Source organism: Limanda limanda, chromosome 8 (genome assembly GCF_963576545.1).
Source record: "Limanda limanda chromosome 8, fLimLim1.1, whole genome shotgun sequence".
NCBI lineage: Eukaryota > Metazoa > Chordata > Actinopteri > Pleuronectiformes > Pleuronectidae > Limanda > Limanda limanda.
The window spans coordinates 11,855,468-11,873,971 of record NC_083643.1 but is presented as its reverse complement, the minus strand read 5'-3'; the positions used below and the strand labels follow the sequence as shown (position 1 = coordinate 11,873,971).

The 18,504-nt window shown below is 41.2% G+C and overlaps 2 protein-coding genes across 2 annotated transcripts; one reads left to right on the top strand and one right to left on the bottom strand.

Annotated features, from left to right (window-relative positions):
- The first annotated feature begins 1,792 nt into the window (after positions 1 to 1,792).
- Positions 1,793 to 4,612, top strand: c1qtnf13 (C1q and TNF related 13). The gene is made up of 2 exons (XM_061077368.1): positions 1,793 to 1,823; positions 3,564 to 4,612. Exons 1-2 carry the CDS (start codon positions 1,793 to 1,795, stop codon positions 4,610 to 4,612), a joined length of 1,080 nt encoding a protein of 359 aa, XP_060933351.1.
- A 933-nt stretch (positions 4,613 to 5,545) lies between these two features.
- nr1h4 (nuclear receptor subfamily 1, group H, member 4) lies at positions 5,546 to 17,441 on the bottom strand. Its single transcript, XM_061076148.1, has 11 exons — positions 17,365 to 17,441; positions 16,713 to 16,870; positions 15,744 to 15,925; positions 12,793 to 13,170; positions 10,788 to 10,928; positions 9,724 to 9,866; positions 9,530 to 9,628; positions 9,031 to 9,130; positions 8,731 to 8,877; positions 6,431 to 6,544; positions 5,546 to 6,312 (listed from the first exon to the last, which is right to left on the bottom strand). Exons 3-11 carry the CDS (start codon positions 15,838 to 15,840, stop codon positions 6,074 to 6,076), a joined length of 1,458 nt encoding a protein of 485 aa, XP_060932131.1. The 5' UTR covers positions 15,841 to 15,925; positions 16,713 to 16,870; positions 17,365 to 17,441; the 3' UTR covers positions 5,546 to 6,073.
- Between the last annotated feature and the right edge of the window lie 1,063 nt (positions 17,442 to 18,504).

Sequence of the window (18,504 nt, the reverse complement as noted above, 5' to 3'; positions counted from 1 at the left end):
TAGCTAAGTCCATTAAGTTAGCATTTAGCTAAAGAAAAAATAAAACTAAAGAAAAAAAAACAATTGTACATTTTTAAGTCCCCAGATGCAACTGCAGAACCTTGGGGTGCTGTTTCTTTTTAAACCTAGCCAAACATTACTGTCTCCATCGTTCCAGTTTTAAAATCCTGAGTCAAGCGCCAAAAATAACTGAAGCCATACCAATGAGTTGGGGTGTGTTTTCCTTATGTTTGTCTCTTTCTGTGTTATTTATTTTTTCTAAATGTAATTGCAGACATGCAATAGTCAGACATCTATTCTACCTTGATGTCCGTGTTAGAGATCATTTTTAAGTAACTATTTGCACCACAGCTGGCAAATAGTTACTTTTTATTTTTAAATGAATATAAAAAGTATTTATATTCATTAAAAATGAAAGAATCTGTGGCTTAATACAAGTGACCACAAGGCAATGACTGTTTTTTTTTTAAATTTGTGACTGTCCACGTCAAAAGGTTGAAATGTTTCTCCTTTTTGGTCGGAGATATACTTGACAATTCTGACACCGATCAGGCCTCATCCACTGGAAAGGACAATGAGAAGAGATGAAGTAGCGTGTACCAGGCCAACACACTGTTTTAGATGGAGCAGATCCTTTGTGTGATCAAAGACCATCGAGAACTCAAAGAGGGTGGAGCGATGGTTGTGTTCATTGTATTTTTCCATAATCTTGTTGACTGAAATAATAAATAAATATCATATATTCAATATTTGGTAAATTTGTTGGTGTTTTCTGAAGTAATGACTTGGGCCATTCGCTCAAGAGGGTGATGATATACTGCATCTATGTACAGACATCATGTACTACTGCACATAATACTGCATCTATGTACAGACAACAAGTACTACTGCAAGTTTATAAACACATCACGTACTACTGCATCTATATAATCAAACCATGTACTGCTGCAAATACTACCGCATCTATACACAGACAACAGGTATTACTGCATAAAAACATATTTATACACAGAATTTATATACAGAATTTATAAATACATAAAGAACCACTGCATCTATTCAAAAAGATAATGTACACCTGCATCTATACAAAGACTTCATATGCAGCTTTCTTTTTACAAAGACTACATGTACAACTCCATCTATATAAACACATCATGTAAAACTGCATCTATGTAAACACTTTATGTACAATTGCATCTATATAAATACTTTATGTACAATTGCATCTACAAATACTTCATGTACAACTGCAGCTATACAAAGACTTCACACAGAACTGCCTAAGATTTTGTGTATGACTGCATCTACGTATACCGCAAAGAAAAAAATGATTGCATACAAAATGTTACATTTACAACATTAAAATAGTGATTACAACCGTTTAACACATTCATTATTGAACAATTTGAAAACGATAAGAAAAGTTTCATGAGATTTTACTGTGAATATACATTTTCAACTGAGTCTAAATTGCCTGTCAGTACATTTGTTGTGTTGGTTTTATCTAAGTCTGTTGTGTTGTGCTGGTCCACCTGTTTCAAACCAAACAAAGTGTGGATTGGACACAACTCTTAAAGCTGCCTGACACAGCTACTTTCCCCCTTTGTTTTTTGCAGGTTGGAATGGCAGCTATAGATGGGAGAGAGTGTGGAGCTCCTCCCTGACGCATCTGCACGGACAAAAGCTTTGTCTCTTCGGGTGTCAGGTCTGTTACGTGGACATCAGCAGTGCAGCAAACTTGGAACAACTTTATTTGAAATTTTCGAACGAGAAGAAGAAGAAGTCCAGGATGTCGTTCCTGCTCCTACATCACTCAACAGGTGGGTTTCATATTTTTGTAATGGGTTCATTTCTTTAGCACAAATGTTACGTAGAAAATAAAAAATAGAATTGAATATGTACAGATCTTTTAGATTTGCCTCGGCAGTAGTTTAGCAATTCTAAAAGTCTACAGACATAGTGGAGATAGTTAAGTTTTTTTAGAATTATAAGCAATTCTCAGCTTATTAACATTTCACAATTCTGCTGCAGTAACAACACAGTATGTTTCACAGGAGATACAAACTTTTCCTTTGCTATTTCACTCATTTCCTGACCCTGGGTCTATCATTAGTCTTTTAGTAAAATGTGTGTATAACAGGCAGCAGAGGGGGAAACAGGCAGGTGTCCAATCTGAGCCTGTAACTACAACTCATGTTTGCTGCCTTCACAGGTGCAACGTTTCCGCTCGTGTAGTCATGACCACGGAAGCTCCTCCGACCATGCTTGATTAAAAAAATTAGCTATTTCTGCACATGTAGGCACATTTCATCAGAGTATTTTAATGGCTTCTTCAGTAGCTCAGTCTAAAACAAAGCTATTTTCTAATTGAATCCGAATGTGTTTAATGAAATACCAGATTTTCAGGAATGTTAACAATTGAAGTCCCCAAAAAATATCCAAAACCCACAATTTTATTATATCAAAGTATTATATCGTATTAGCACAAAACGATTTGCAGACACTCATCCACACTTCAATGTAATGCTCCATTTATACTTTGCGGGGGGGGGGGCTCTCTAACCTGCCCCAACTCACCTCGCCGTCCCCCCAGAAATGTTCCATTGTTCAACACACACAGGAGCAGATGAACCAGCTGTTAATCTGCTCCCGTCTCTCAGTGCACAGAGAGAACAGGCAGAATCAGCCACATTACAGGGGCTGCTGCTCACACTGAGCGCCGGATTCCAGCGTGAACATCTGTGTTGACAGGGTTTAGACACACTTCCCTATCAACTCAGAACATTTGTCTCTGAGACACTACGGGTCGAGGTCAGGCTGATATAAAAGACTCGGCCTATTTAATAGTGGTTGTCGTAGAGTTTTGGTATATGACATCTTATATGAAGCAAAGTCAAACTGTGCACTGTGATATATTTTGAGCTGTGAGCAGTTCAACTTACTAACTAACTAACTAACTAACTAACTAACTGACTGACTGACTGACTGACTGATTGACTGACTGACTGACTACTACTTTATTGTTGATCAGGTTTCATTTAAGCATTTTAAGATGCCTATAGCGTTTTATAAGAAATAACCAAAGACAATAGAGAGGCCAGAGAGAATAGATAACTTTCCCTGATGTATTGTTGTTTTTTTTCCCCACTTTATAGCAAAAGAAATATATCTTTTCATTTTCTTGTGGGGAGTTGAACGAGAAAATCAATACTAATCTCAAATTAGGCAACAGTAACAAAAAATCCACCAACTAGAACTTTATCACCAAGAAATAAGCACATTACGCCAGATAAAACAGGAAATGTTGTTATCACGCTTCTTTTAAAGCAAATAATAAACAAACCTGATATGAAGTGTTTATGAGAAAGTGAATCAGAGTGTTTCCAAATCCATCCATCTGATGACCTGTCAGATTTATCTTGTGAATCCTCTGGTGGTCCTGGCATCCCAGACAAGATGTATTTTGGAACATCCAAAAACTTAAATAATATTCTAACTCCCTCACAGTGATTTGTGTCTGTCATCTATAACTGTTATTTCCTTGGTTTCCTTTCTTTTAGCTCATTGGAGCACACACTGCCTCCTGGCATGTGTTTTCATCATGCTAACCTTCTCTGGACCAGTTTCTCCCCTTCATGCTCCCCCAGTAACAACCAGTGTGCGCTCTGCTTTCTCCGCCACACAAACCAGCAGCGTAGTGGGAGGCAAGCAGAAGGCCGTGACCTTCAACAGGCTCTTGGTCAACATCGGAGGGGATTTCAATTCAGACACTGGTCGCTTCCGCTGTCGCATCCCTGGGGCGTACTACTTCTCCTTCTCAGTGGGGAAGTTTCCAAAGAAAATGCTTTCTGTCATACTGGTGAAGAACGGGGAGGAGGTGCAGGCGATAGCGTATGATGACTACCGCAAGAAAGGAAGGAAAGTTCAGAGTCAGAGTGTCATGATCGGTTTGAAGGAGATGGACACAGTGTGGCTGCTTCTGCAGCAGAGTCCTCAGTATGCTTTGTACAGCAACGCTGGGCCTTACATCACGTTCTCTGGTTACCTCATCTACCCTGACCTCCCCACAGCCAGCCACATCAGCAACTACCTGTCCCCACCGGGCCCGTCCCCCCCCCAGTGCCCTCCCGAGGCGTCCGAGCAGCCACGCTCTGCCTTCTCTGTGGCACGGACGTCCACACTCATGGGTCAGAGCAGCCGGCTGCAGGACAAGCCACCTCTGACCTTTGACGTGGAGTATGTCAACATCGGGGGTCATTTCAACAAAACCTCAGGCCTTTTCACCTGCCACTACCCGGGGGCTTACTTCTTTGCCTTCACTGTGGGGAAACACCCCCGTAAGGCCGTGTCCGTGAAGCTGATGACCGGGAAGGGCGAGGTGCAGGCGATGGTGTTTGACGAGGACACGTCGAAGAGGCGGGAGATGCAGAGTCAGAGTCTGCTGCTGTCTCTGCGTCGGGGCGACAGCGTGTGGCTGTACAGTCAGCAGGACGAGCGCTACGCCGTCTACAGCAACCAGGGGCGCTACACCACCTTCTCTGGATTCCTGGTTTATCCTGAAGCAGAACTTCTCACATCTCCGACCAACCAGGACAGAACTCACCTCTAGATGTCTTCTTGTCAAAACAGCAGAAAGGGATATAAAAAATAATTTTTGCAGACAATCTGTAGGTTGTTTCTAATCTTGACTCTAAATCTTGAATCCGTGGTCAGTGTAGCGTCAGTGCATTTACTACTCTGTTTGTATTTTATTTCCTTCAATAGAACATAATGCCATCCCAGCTGCAATATTAATTGCCAAATTACTCCACAAGATGGTGCTATGACACAATCATGGACATAACCCGCAGGATGGTTATTTATGTCATTAACGTGCAATTAGCTTTAAAACACAGAAAGAAAATATAATATGGGTGTTGATATATATTATGAATTATTGATTACATAATAAAAATCTGGTTGATTTTGATTATTATGTGACATTAAGACAATAATGTAAATTATGTAAAGTGTATTTACTGTAAAGTGTTAAAAATGAGACTGAGATACATCATGAGTCGTGGGTGATAGTTGTGATTCATATGGAATTTTTATTTTGTGGATAAACTGTATCTGTAATTGTGCTTTGTGCATTTCAGGCTAGCATCAATAAATTCCTACATTTTAATGGATTAAAAACCTTATTGTTTTCTTTAAAAAAATGTTGCCCTCGGAACAAGGTCAATTAAATGTAAAGGTAAAATTGGGTTTATTATAATTTTTTTGATACCCCACTGAAATGAAATATTAGATATGGACACAAATTATTCATTAAAAAAAATTCTGTGTGTTTGCTGTTCTAAGTTATGCAGGGGGAGTCCATATCTAATCAGAGAAACCCTTAGATTTGTTTAAATTTATGATACTACTGTTTTAGCAAGTTTCATATATCAATCATATCATAATTCTTCTCATGTACCATATGATTTACCTCTAGACCTTCTCCTCATTGAAAAAGCTGGTTCCTCCCTTTGGACAAACATGTATGAAAACAAACTTCATCTTTTACTTTTTTCATCTTAAAATTTATTGAGGCAGAACATAAAACATTTGCATATTTACAGCATTTAAATGAAGCAAGTTGTATGAAGTTTTTTTTTTACGAATATAAAATAAACGAAGCTAATATCAAACTGAATGTCGTCTAAAAACCTTACACTTGACATTAGCACCCCTTCGCTTTGAATGAGTTCCAGTGTTTGCACTTGCCTGACGAATTACGCTGGGCCTTCAACATGAGGGTTTAACACAGCAGTAAGAAATCTTAATCTCCTTCAGCCAAACCTGTGAATACTTTCCTCTTTGTGCTGTAAACACCTCCATCATTTCAAGTTCCTCTGCATGTGTGAGTAAATAAACATAATGATGGTGTGAGTAGAGCTATAATCTGAACTCACAGAGTCCCTACATGTCAAGGTGCTGCAACACAAGTTTTGCAGGGACTTAATTCCACATCATGTAGTTCAATGGTGATGTTTGTCTCACAAGTCTAAATGTCATCACCTCCAGGGCATCTTTCTCTTTCCGTTTCCTACTGCACGTCCCATATCTCACAGAGCAGGGGGGTAAATTTGTGGTCGTTCATCCTCCACGATGTGAGCATCTCGGCGTGGTAATGGTTGAGTGTTCTCAGCTCCGTCAGACGACCCAGGAGACGAGCAAAGTACTGCGGCTCCTGCGGATGCTGCAGGACGCACAGCTTCCTCAGCACCTCCAGCATGGGCTCCTGGAGTCTCTCCACAGCCTGCTGGTCCTTCACGAAGGGCCGATCTGGAGACGGGAAGAGTGGTGGTACACATTTGTCTTTTAGGGGATCAAAGATGGTAGATAATGATTTAAACAGCTCACAAAGTGACACAACCTGTCTGAGTTAAGGAGTTGTTGATACCTGGTGTTAAGATGGTGATGGCTGTGAGGAGAGCCTGTTCCTCCTCTATCATGTGGAGCTCCCCGATGCTTTTGTAAAAGTTGAACATGGGTGTCATGAATTCCTCTGATATACCTGCAGAAAATGACAAAAAAACTAAATTCAGATATTCTTTATATGCATTCTTTTGTGAACAACAGGCTGCTTTAAAAACTCAAAAGCTGAGTTCAGACCTTGGATTAGGAGCTATCTTAAAAGGGATTGTTCACATAAAAATGAAAATTCACTCATAAGCAGTATCACAGTAACAATACCCTTCTTTTAAAGTAAGGATGTATACAAGGTTACAAGTCACTCAGAAAACTGAACTGATACATGAGATTCTGTCTCATGAAGTTAATCAATAGAGTTTTAAATCTACTTTCATCGCTCAGCACTAAATTGAACTAATGTTAATAAACTCATCAAGATCCATGAATTATTCTGTGGTAAAATGGTGAAAAGGTCATAAAACACTCAATCTCCCACTGTGGAAAGAAATACATTTTTCCTGGATCTGCACCATGATCCAAATTTTAATAGAAACATCCTTCCATCCAAGTTTCGTGATAATCTTTCCAATTTTTGTCTTATAATCCTGCGTAAAAACCAACAAGCAACCTCCTTGGCAGAGGTAACAAACGGACACGGGTGAAAATACACTCACCTTGATGGAGATAAGAGTTAATCTAAAGAATGAGATGCGGGAAATGGAAGTGGAGTAAAGAGTTTGTCTTGCACAACCCTCTGCACTTTGAGCCGGTACAGTCAATCAACAGTCCTCTCTGATCTGCATCATTACTCATCTAGATCCTGAATGATCATCCACAGCCGAGACAATAAAATATGTTCTACACAAAAGGTTCAGAAGCAGATCTACCTCTACCTATAAACTCAATTATTGTGCTGGTGTCATTTTACTGAAAAACAACACATCTCTGACCAAAGACCAAAGAAATCATATAAATGCAACTGGGAGCACAGGTCACTGTAGCAAGAGCAAATTCCATCTAACAGTTATTGTACTGTTAATGTTAACACTCATATCAAATAAGCTTCTCCTCTTACAGTGGTTCAAAAGTGAATAAAGATTTAATAAAACACTCTCTATTTGATTATAAATGTTTGCGTTGAGTTCTTGAACCAACTGGGGCGGGTGGGGGGGTCTGTCTGCTCGGACCCATCATCGAGCGTTCAGAAATGCCAGTGGGGCTCAGAGGGAGAGAAGTGGACAATGGCATTCTAGATGTGTTGATAGGAAACAATGGTCTCTTCAGACAGCTCTGCTCCCTGATTCTCCCAGACTGGCCTTTAGTGTGAATATCTCCCATCCCTACTATACACGCCAGCCATGTGCCGAGGGACCAGCACACACACGCACACACACACACACACCTGCCATCACTGCCGCTGCCTGTCTAACTGTCCAGCCTGGTTGACACAATGACACCTCGTATACATATCAATGATTTTTTTTAAACCACCACTCAATCAACTATTTGATTTGACTTATAATAGAGAGATGGCCGTTTATGAGAACTATAACTTTCCATAGCAGAAACATCCAATATGAGGGTTTATTGAATTCAACCAAGTGCCACTTTGGTCAACATTAGCTGTAAGCTTCCCTGCACACACTGACACACACATAGACACAGACACAGACACACACACACACCTAAAAGCAGTGAAACTATACCCAGTGCGGGTGTGTGTGCACGTGTAACCCACACCCCACTGGAGATCAACAGATCAGCACACGTCTCCCACCTGCATCATACAGATCAGGCAGATCAATTATTCAGGGAGGATCCGAGCAGACTTGGCAGCTCGACTGCAGGTGGAACTACGACCGGCAGGATGATGCATCTGCAACCTGGTGGTGGAGCAAAGGCCCAGGAGGCTTGAAGGCCGTGAATCAGGAGTTAATATCCTGTAGTTTGATGTGCAGGTGTCACTAGATTTTAGCCAATGACCATGAAACCCGGGGGATGGATGTGGTGTGGGTCAGGGAAGAGCCCATTGACATTTTGTTGCGGATCCATCAACATTTTCACAGATTTTTCAGGAACAGTTCATTTATCCAGAAGAAACATTTAGCGTCAGATATATTTAGCGAGCTGATATCTATGAGTGTGGGTCATTTGGTGCAGCTTGATTTAAAGGGACTGTTGGGCCTTGGCAGTCGTATGAGCTCTATTCTAGTTCACACTGTGCTAAGTTAGAACTCCGGTGCATCACAGAAACAGACATCTTCAGGCGCACTACATCCGCCGACTCACCACTCTTGCGTATCCTCTCTTCCAAAACCTCTGTGTGTCCGTTGGGCATCTTCTGGCTGAAAACCTGAGCTGAGCGCAGGAACATGGCTTCCACAGCCGAACCCTTCAGCAGGGCGATCTGATCTTCGTGATTCAGAGACAAAAACCCTGCAAGAGACACGATACCACACGTTAGGAGAAAGAAATAATGAGGCAACTTGTGTTTTTAGGGACACTACCAGAGTGTGTAATGGTCTCCACATCGAGATACATTCATAAAACCATTTGTATTCGACAGGATCTGAAAACGATCAGAAATACCTGGAATATTTTTTGTGAACTCCACCAGAACTTGAACTTGACTCGTTGCCATCTCTGTCAACAGGAGGAAGTTCTCCTCGGCACTGTACTGGTCCTGTAGCTGCGGGGGAAGCACAGCAGTAAACAGTTCACACCATTAGTGTGGTGCTGGTGTTCTCGGTCTTATCTATGAGGATGTTAACAATTCACTCCTAAACATGTAAGAGAGCAAACTTAAGCAGATGAACACCAGTAGTCTGATGTCTGTACTACTGCATGTATGGTGGCCCTGACAGGCAGATAACGGCAAATGAGAAAACCCAACAGCATTGACTTTTAATGGAGAAATGCTTGTCGCTGATTTGTACAGAGGTTTTTTATTTGTTTTATTTATCTTCAGGGCCATGGTACAAATGTGCAACTTTCTTGTGCAACCTGTAAACAGCTCATCTGTGGACATCATTAATGACAATAATCAGAATAGAGTTGGAAGTTTGAAACAATATTAAAGGTAATGTACCAGTTTTTTGGCCACGTCTTGAGGAATTTTGTGTCTGTTATAAGCATCTACGATGACCTTCATGAGTGCCCGCTGCGCTTTGGTGATCTCAACCTTTTCCTGAATTAAAAAAAGAGAAAACATTAAGTCATTCATATGGGATGCACACTTTTCCATCACAATGTGTGTTTCAAAAACTGTGTATTTGTGATGACCTTTGTCAGTTTGGTGGTTGAGGTGACCTGCTTGCTGTCTGTGTTGTCCAACCCCTCCGTCTCGTCTCCAGTGGACTGTCCCGGCGATGCCTTGGTGTTCTTCCGAAGCCGTTTAGATTTACACTGGATCTCTGTCAGCAGACCTGCCAGCAGGGATGAGGGCTTCATTAGGTGTGTTGAAGAGATCTCAGCTCTTCATTCAACAGTTGTGTCTTACAGCTATAAACGACAACTGATAAGATTTGGGTGGGGAAAGGTCAAAGGTCACATTGGCCTCACAACCTTTTTGGGCATCTCAAGTCCGTCATCCCATAACGTCTAATAATAAGAAATGCAGTCCCTTCACATCTCCATTTCTCTGTTGTTAGGTCAATCAAAATGAGAAAGATAGTCCCCTTTTTACAGAAGACTTGATTCAGAGAGAGGAAAGAAATGAAAAGAGATAAAACATCGACGTCTCCAGTAAATCATCATCTGTCTTTTCACACTGTGACTTAAAAGGTCTAATTTGTTGAGCCTGCAGGTGGAGTCGTGAAAGGCTGCCACCCTGCAATATTCATCACGGCTTCCCTTCACTATTTATGAGCAACAGGAGTCCAGTCTATCCTCCTGCTCTTTTCAACTGACGGCTCGTAATGGACCCAACAACTAATAATCCCCTGAAGAGTCCAGAGAAAGCACATTTTTCACAGAAATGTGTGGTACGCTTCATACTTGAAACCTTTGAGACCAAAAATAATTCTGTAGTAAATTTATTTTATTGTCAGTTTTTTTTTTAACGAAGCATAAGGTGTCTGTCTGCTGCTGCTATTCCTGTAACTGCAACAAAACCAGGACCTCTCCATTGTCTTTTATGTGATATTCAATACTCAGTAAAAATTAAACCGCCCATGTCAGAGTGGAAAATGAGGGGTCACCAACTGAAGAGAAGGTGTTTGTGTGAACGCTAAAAATCAGTTTGAATTGATGCATGACAGTCAATAGAAACATGTCATCAGGATAATCAACGTGAATGTTCAGAACCTGATCAGCACCAGAGGCTCCGGTCGAGCAGGGATACTCACACTCAGCCAGCATCCCCATCTCTCTGCACTTTCTGAGCCGGCACTCCTGACATTTCCTGCGCATGTACATGTCCATCTCACAGTTTCCTCCATTCTTGCATTTATACACCGCTTTCTTCGTTATGCTCCGTCTGAAGAATCCTGTGCACGGGAAAGACAAAGAAATGTATCTTTGAAAAAAACTAAACTCGTCCAAATTAGTTACTTTCTTTTTTTAATTATCATAGATTCGTCTACACCATCCATCAGTAGATACAGTATTAAAAAGTAGCTCCACCAGCTACAATAGTAAAATGCTGCTCATATATTAATGCTATAATAATGGTTGCCTTTGGCTAAGGAGGTAGAGCGTGTCATCCATCAACCAGAAGGTCAGTGGTTCAATCCCCTAGCAGTCTATTCAATCATATTAATAATCATCATCCTTAAATAATTGAATATATATACATTCTGCATCATTGATTTTAATATCTTGATACTTTGAGAATATTCCCCAGATAATTAATTCATACATATGCAATACAATGGCGTATATTTTTTAATTGGTGTGATAATGATGCTTTTCAAAACAAAGGTTCTTCCACCACATTGCAGATTCTGCCTTTTTTCTTAAGACCATAATTATTCAAAAGTAATGAATCTAATCATCAATAAATAAAACTACAGTTTCACAGGTCACACACTGTTCTAATTATGTCACACAGAGAATCCCTTGAACCCACACGCACACACACACACACACAAACACACACACACACACAATAACGTTGGAACAGTCATTAGACATTCTGACATCCAGCATTAAGCACAATGTCATGCATTAGAGTAACTGAGCTCAGGTTGCTCCTGCATTGTGCAGCAGAAAGCTGAGAGGGAACCCAATCTGGCAGCGGTACCAGGTAGACCTGAGCCCATTCTCCGTCAAACGCCAGGACAGGCCCTGCTGCCCTCCAGGCATTGTCCAACCTCACCGTGTGGAATTACACTCATATCCATTCACCCTGCAGTTGGCAGGAATCACGGCACATTTCACAGTGTCATAAAACACGGGGAGGAGCCGCTGAAGGCCACAACCTTACTGTCACCAAGTGGAAAACATTTACATGCTTGTAAAGTATAAGTTCTAAGTGAGATATTTCCTCATTTACAGTGTCATCTGTTAACTTGGAACACGCCTGCATGGTTTGTTTAACTGCGAGGACTTGCTGCATGTTCCCGGCCCGTAGCTGAACATGGAATCAGCAGCAATATGTCAGTGTGAACAGCAGCAGTAACAGCTAAATATGATTTAATCAGACATGTATTTATTTTTGCAGCCACAGAGAATATTCATGTTGTCCACATATTCCTCTTCACCAGCAGCTTCTGTTTGGACTGTAGATACGAGCCGCCCTGTCATGGTTGGCCCCTAAAAGTCAACAGCTACACACATTAACTTAATTTTGGAATGTCGGCCAAATGTCATCCTGCTCATATGTAAACTGCCTCGACTGGGACGGGACATTTACTTTAAACAGTGCAAACGCTGCCTGGCTCAGATAAAACATCTAAAACAGAACTAAAATACTCTGTATGACTTTATAAAGGACATATTTCTTTCTTGTGCACAACTGTGTTCCTCTTTGCAGCCGAATTTATTAGTTGGTTAATTAAATGCTTGACAAGTCTTGATTGAATTAATAGCAGCTTGAAAGGTTATGGTGGGTTTGAGTGGTTATTTTTCCTGTCTTTTGAAAAATTAGGGCAGGTATTTATTGCTGTTATTAAGGGAAAATATCTGACCAATAGTGAAAATAATCATATCCCTGAAAAGTGGTTAACTTTTATCTTCGACTGCCACACACACACACACACACACACACACACACACACACACACACACACACACACACACACACACACACACACACACACACACACACACACACACACACACAAAGGGATTCAATGTGACTTCTTAAAGGCTTGCTACACAATGTGTGTCTATTTTGATTTCCAATCTCACCTTTACAGCCCTCACAGGTGAGAGCGTTATAGTGGTATCCAGAGGCCTTGTCCCCACACACAACACACAGCTCCTCCCCTTTGACCCTTCCAGCTTGCGACATGTGCCGGGTCCTCTTGCACACGGTGGACACCACAGCAGACGTGTCCTCCATCTCAGCATCGTAGCTGACCTCCAGGGCTCCCTTCCTCAGTTCATATATCCCTGTGTTTGAGTACCACTCGTCTCCGTTGTACTGGGGGTAGTAGTTCTGACTGGAGTAGTATGGTGCTGGAGGCATGGTTGGCTCCATGGACGGGTACTGCATGCTGGGGTAGACGGTGAAGGGTAAGACGTCGGGATCCTGCAGGAGAGAACTGCCGTGATCTGCCAGAATATCTGAGACAAGAAGAGGAGGAGGATAAATAAAATAAGTTTGAACAAGATAAAAGGCAATAAACCACTGTTTCTTCAGAGCTTTTAAATAAATGTCAGTCTCCTCATTGGCAGGTTGAGGTAAGCGAGTTGTTATCACATGGCATAAATTTGGATTTTATGTGTCTGCAAATTTGATGTGTTGAGAAAGCTTTGGAAAAAAGTTGTAAATGGACCTTGAGTAAATGTTAAACTGACATTTTCAAGGTCATGAATGGACTTTCACTCTCAGCAACATGTACATGATTCACCATCATAAAACCTGGACTGCACCAGCCAGGAAGGGAGGGAGGTCAGTGGGAATCCTCGTAACTCCCTCTCCTTTCCCGTATGCAGACATTGTAGATTTAGAGTTATCAACTTCTAATCTAATCAGTGATATAAACAGTATATAGTTATATCCCAGTGTTGGTGGCCTGAATGCTGGGGACAGGGTGGGTTAGTTTTTCATATTTTGTGTAAATGAATCTGCCTGTATTTTCATATTATTTTTGATTAAAAAAAAAAACAATGGTACAAAATCAAGTCACATTTATTTTTGGATCAGAGAGATTGAAAATATTTAGCTAAGAATGTATTTATCAGAGAGTCTGAGCTGAAGACAGAGGCTCACTTCTATAGAACATGAGGGAACTGAGCAGAAAAACATTAAAGTTGCCGACTGTACAAGCAAAACACAGAGTGCTGAGAGGAAATGCAAGTGGTGATGATTATCAATGGGAACGTCCCTATTGGTGACCACTTTCACATCGGTTCCCCAGTTTTTTGGTTCCCCATATTTTGTAATAGTGTGTAAGTGTGTAATAGTATAACGTTGCCTTAATATTATTATTTTACTATAATAAGAGTTGATGCTGCTAAATAGAAAATAAGTCAGTCAGATATTAAATCAAGTAAAGTCATTATATTTTTATCAATTTTTAGTTTAAAACCTGATCAACATTCAACACATTTATCCTTGAAACCTGAACTGTGATAAAAAACTTTATTAGTTTGATTTGAAGGGCTCGTGAGAGAAGAGACGGGCTCAGCAGTAGTCGGCAACACACACAACACATACTATAAACCCATGAATGATTAACGGATGGCTTGCACAGGGCACACTGTGTCTTTTAGAATGACATGTAACTCCACTCCAAACAAGTTGGCAATTTTGAAACTGATACAAGTTTATTCGTGTGATCCTATAACGTTGTTTCAGCTTTACTGATTTCCGAGCTGCTAAAATTCATGACATGACGTTTCCTTTAAAAACGTCCTGGGGGCGATGAGGAGAGAATTTAAAAGAATGATCCCTCGACTGAACTGAAAGATTAGCATTAAAACAAGCAGTTACTCTTACTACTAGTTGAATATCTGTAAACTTTATGTATTACTGACCTCTTGAAGACTTGTTCTGGACCATGCTCATCTCAGTGTGACCAGACACACTTGTCAGAGACTCTACTCTCTGATCTCCCCAGTGCACCTCTGTTCTGTGGGTCAGTCCTTTCGTGTTGCCCGACTAATAAGAAATCGTCCTCCATTTATTTATGCTAATGTCTAACTCGTCATCTGAAGACGTGAGAACAGCTGCTGAAGAACAAAGCCGGTTTGGCGCTTGCTTGAGAAATCCCAAGGGGAGCAAAGGTTGCCGCGGCTACTCATTAACCACAAAAATCGCATGTCTTTACATAATTACAAGTAGCAGACTAATGTTTAAAGTCATTTTCCGATTGGGGCGATGGTACCGGCGGACTGCTACTGTGCGCTGTGCCTGGATTTGTGAGCCAGAGATTACCGAGAAACTTGTTTGTCTATGCAATTAGTATGAGGAACATGTGCACAATAAAGAGTTTATGGATGCAACTGTTATCTACCTGCTTTCTAATCGTTTAGTACCTCTTAGGAACAGTTAATATAGCTTTGTATTTCACCGCTCTGCTTTCCCTCTCAACTGCAGCACATATTGTTACACCTGCTTCTGGTCGGTTGATGGCGAATCTTGGATCATCAGCCTGTTGCATCTGGTAGCTGATTGGTCGTTGTAATAATCAACCATAGCCTTCTAAAGTTCAGTCTCATACCAAAGATTTCTAATGTGAAACTGTTGATTTAACTTTACATCATCAGGAGCATGCTTGTGTGGTAGGCAGGTGTTTCTCTTATTTTTTTTCCAACCCATTCCTTTTAATTAGACTGGATCATTATGACAGTAACTGGTTTCCAGTGGGCGTACCCAAGTAATGGTGGTGATGATCATGGCACGTCTCCTCTCGCAGCACCATGATGTTGGTGCTTGTGGTTTTGAGAGAAATATCTTAATAGCTATTGGATGGTTTCTGTGGAAGTTTGTTGAAGAACTGTAATATTTCTGGTGATGCCTTTCGATCTAGAATCATAATGTGGTCAAAATGTCAGTATCACTATTCACACAAGCCTTAGCTGTGTGTTAGTAGTAGTGTGTTCCCATTAAACCTACAGCATGACCATATATTTGCATGCCAATATTTGCATGTAGCTCTTTATATGAGCTACTTTCGGCCTCGTAGACTTACCAAACAAGTGGGCGCTCTCTGAGATGGAGAACTCATCGCTGGGTGGGATTTGCAGCGGCCCCACCACATTGATGTCGGGACCCACCCACTCATTCATTCAGGAGGGTCGTCGGGCACCAGCACAGGAAAAAAAACACAGATTTGCACCGTGCAGCAGAACCGTGGTAGCCCTCTGTTCGCTTCTGTAACAAGAACAGAAATGTGTGATTTGTGGAACATGGTAAAAAGAAAAAAAAATCTAATGAGCACTCTTGTAGCTCTGCAAGATCCTCTGAAACCTCTTCCACAGAGTAATTACACATCAGCCCAGGTGTCTCCACATCAACACACCAGACAGGTCTCCTCACCCACACGGGGGGGATCTGCCTGGTAGCTGCCTGCGGAGAGGTGGGGGATGGAAGTCAGACCGAAGCGGCCTCCCGGAGAACACGCCAAGACAGGAGACGTTACATTCTATGCTCTGACTAAGCAGTAAATGTACTGTATGACTTATCCCATTCCATATCAAGTACACATTACGTCTGTAGGGCCCACTTGATGGCTTGTATCTCTAGACAGGGTCGTCTTTTTAAGGTAATTTTTCGTAACATAATGTGATCTTCTCAATTCTCCGTTTGTACATACAACTCATTTAATATTATTAGAAAAGCTGAGCTGTAGATGTGCTTATATTTCATGAATAACAGACATGTTTTCAAAGTTATACAAGGTCCTCTACTGAAACATTACTTGTGTCGACCTCACTTGGCAAATTTATTTTTTAATCAATGCAGTGTAATTTCCCCTGAGAGGAAAAAAGCAGCCCACGAGGATACGGTAAAAAACCTCCAGTCCACATTTACAGCCCACACAACAGCCAAGCATGCACCTCTCCACCTGTCTGATTCAGAGGCTCGCCAGTGGCTCGTAGGAAGAAGTCACAGGTTCGTGAACATGAAATACATAAATCCTCAATCTTGCAGTTCTTACCTTATTCCAGTCGGTTAATACTCAATCCCTGCTTGGTACCAGTTTTTCCTTTTCTTTCGTTGCTTCTGATTATCCACAGTGTGATTCTACAGATCCATCAGTAGCCGCTGTGGAGCATTAGATCGCTTGTCTCTGGATTCCAGTGAAAACATGTGTGACTAGTTGAGGTCAGGGAGAAATGGATGGTGGTTATTAATTAAACTGTCCATGTCAACCCCACGCGAACTAAACACAAGAAGAAAAAAAAAATCCCTCTTTATCATAACAAGACAAGAGGCTGCCTCATGAAATCCCTCTTAACAGCCGAGGGTCACAAATCCCACCCACATACACCAACATCACACATGGAGCCTACATCCAGTCATCTGCATTACACAAACATCTGAGCTGAGCAGATGAGCTGCTATCAGTCCAAAGTCCAACAGTTAAAACGTCTTTTTAAATCCTTGAATAAAAACACAGGATGATGATGATGTGCTTTTTGTGTCAAATTGTTCTTTTACAGTAAATATCCAGCAGCATATTAGGAAATTGAGGTTATCACATAAAACTCAGACTGTGTGGTAATCATCTGTCCTTGAAATGGTAGAAGTCCTTTTATCTTGTCACTGGCCAGTTTACGCCACATTTGTTTATATTGGCACCTTCATACCTCAGTGGACCTGCCCTTGTGTCTTTGTGCTCTCCAAGATCATCATGCACGCTGCCATTCGAATCCCTGATGTCTTTATAATCCTAAATTCGTCCCCCAAAAAAACAAAAAGCTTAATCATTGATGGGTTGTTGCTCCATCCAAAGGCCCTTCTGAGTCAACAGCAGTCTCTTTGAAATAAACAGAACCTTTGCCATTGGCTGTTTGTGGACTGTGTGGTCTGTGTTTGACAGCATGTGAGGAATGAGCTGGCAGGGGCGTCCTCTGGGGAGCGGAGGACACGTACAGTAGTCCAGGTTCTCACAAGTATTGATGAGGTTTAAAACTATTTTTAATTTGGTTTCATTGAGGACTAGGGGGCATAATAGGTCTGTTTTTTTGTCAGTGTGTTGTTACTCATTCCAGACACACTGTGAGTGACATGCAAAATAACAGAAACAAATCCTGGTGTGTGACATAATCGACCACATGCGCTCAAGGACGCAGGATCACTGTCGGGACCAACAACAAAGTCCGTGGCCTTGAAGCTTTATCATCAACATGCAAGAGAAAATAATCAATACACTATTCATTGACCACCAAATGCACAGAAATGATTTGGAACTGTTACGTATATATGTGAGAGAAGCGAGTTGGACTCTGGCGAGGAAAATCCTGTGCAGTAATTATCCTCCTCGTGGTGAAAATGAAGCAGACGGATGAAGTCAGATAAGACAAAGGATGTTTACCACAGAGTGATGGGAACCAGAGGAGCCCTCGGAATATTTAAACACGCTAACAAAAACAGGCCGTGTTAGGGACAGCTCACACTGTCAGAAGATAACGAGGAGTTAACTTAGACGTGACACTGCCTTCATGACAGCTTTGTGAGATTAATAAGTTCAGAAATAAGCTGAAGTGAAGGATACAACAAAATCCAATAAAAACAATAATAATGGAACCCTAGGCCTACACTAGAGTGAGACAGTTTAAAATCAGTCTGTTAGCCTCTCAGTTATTTACCCCTCTGTGGCTCTAGGGAGGACACATTGATTCCAGACCGAAATATCTCAACAACTGTTTTATAGATACACAGTCAGATTTTCATCCGAAGATATTTAGGTAAGGGTTAGGGTTAGGGTTAGGGTTATTTGCTAATTA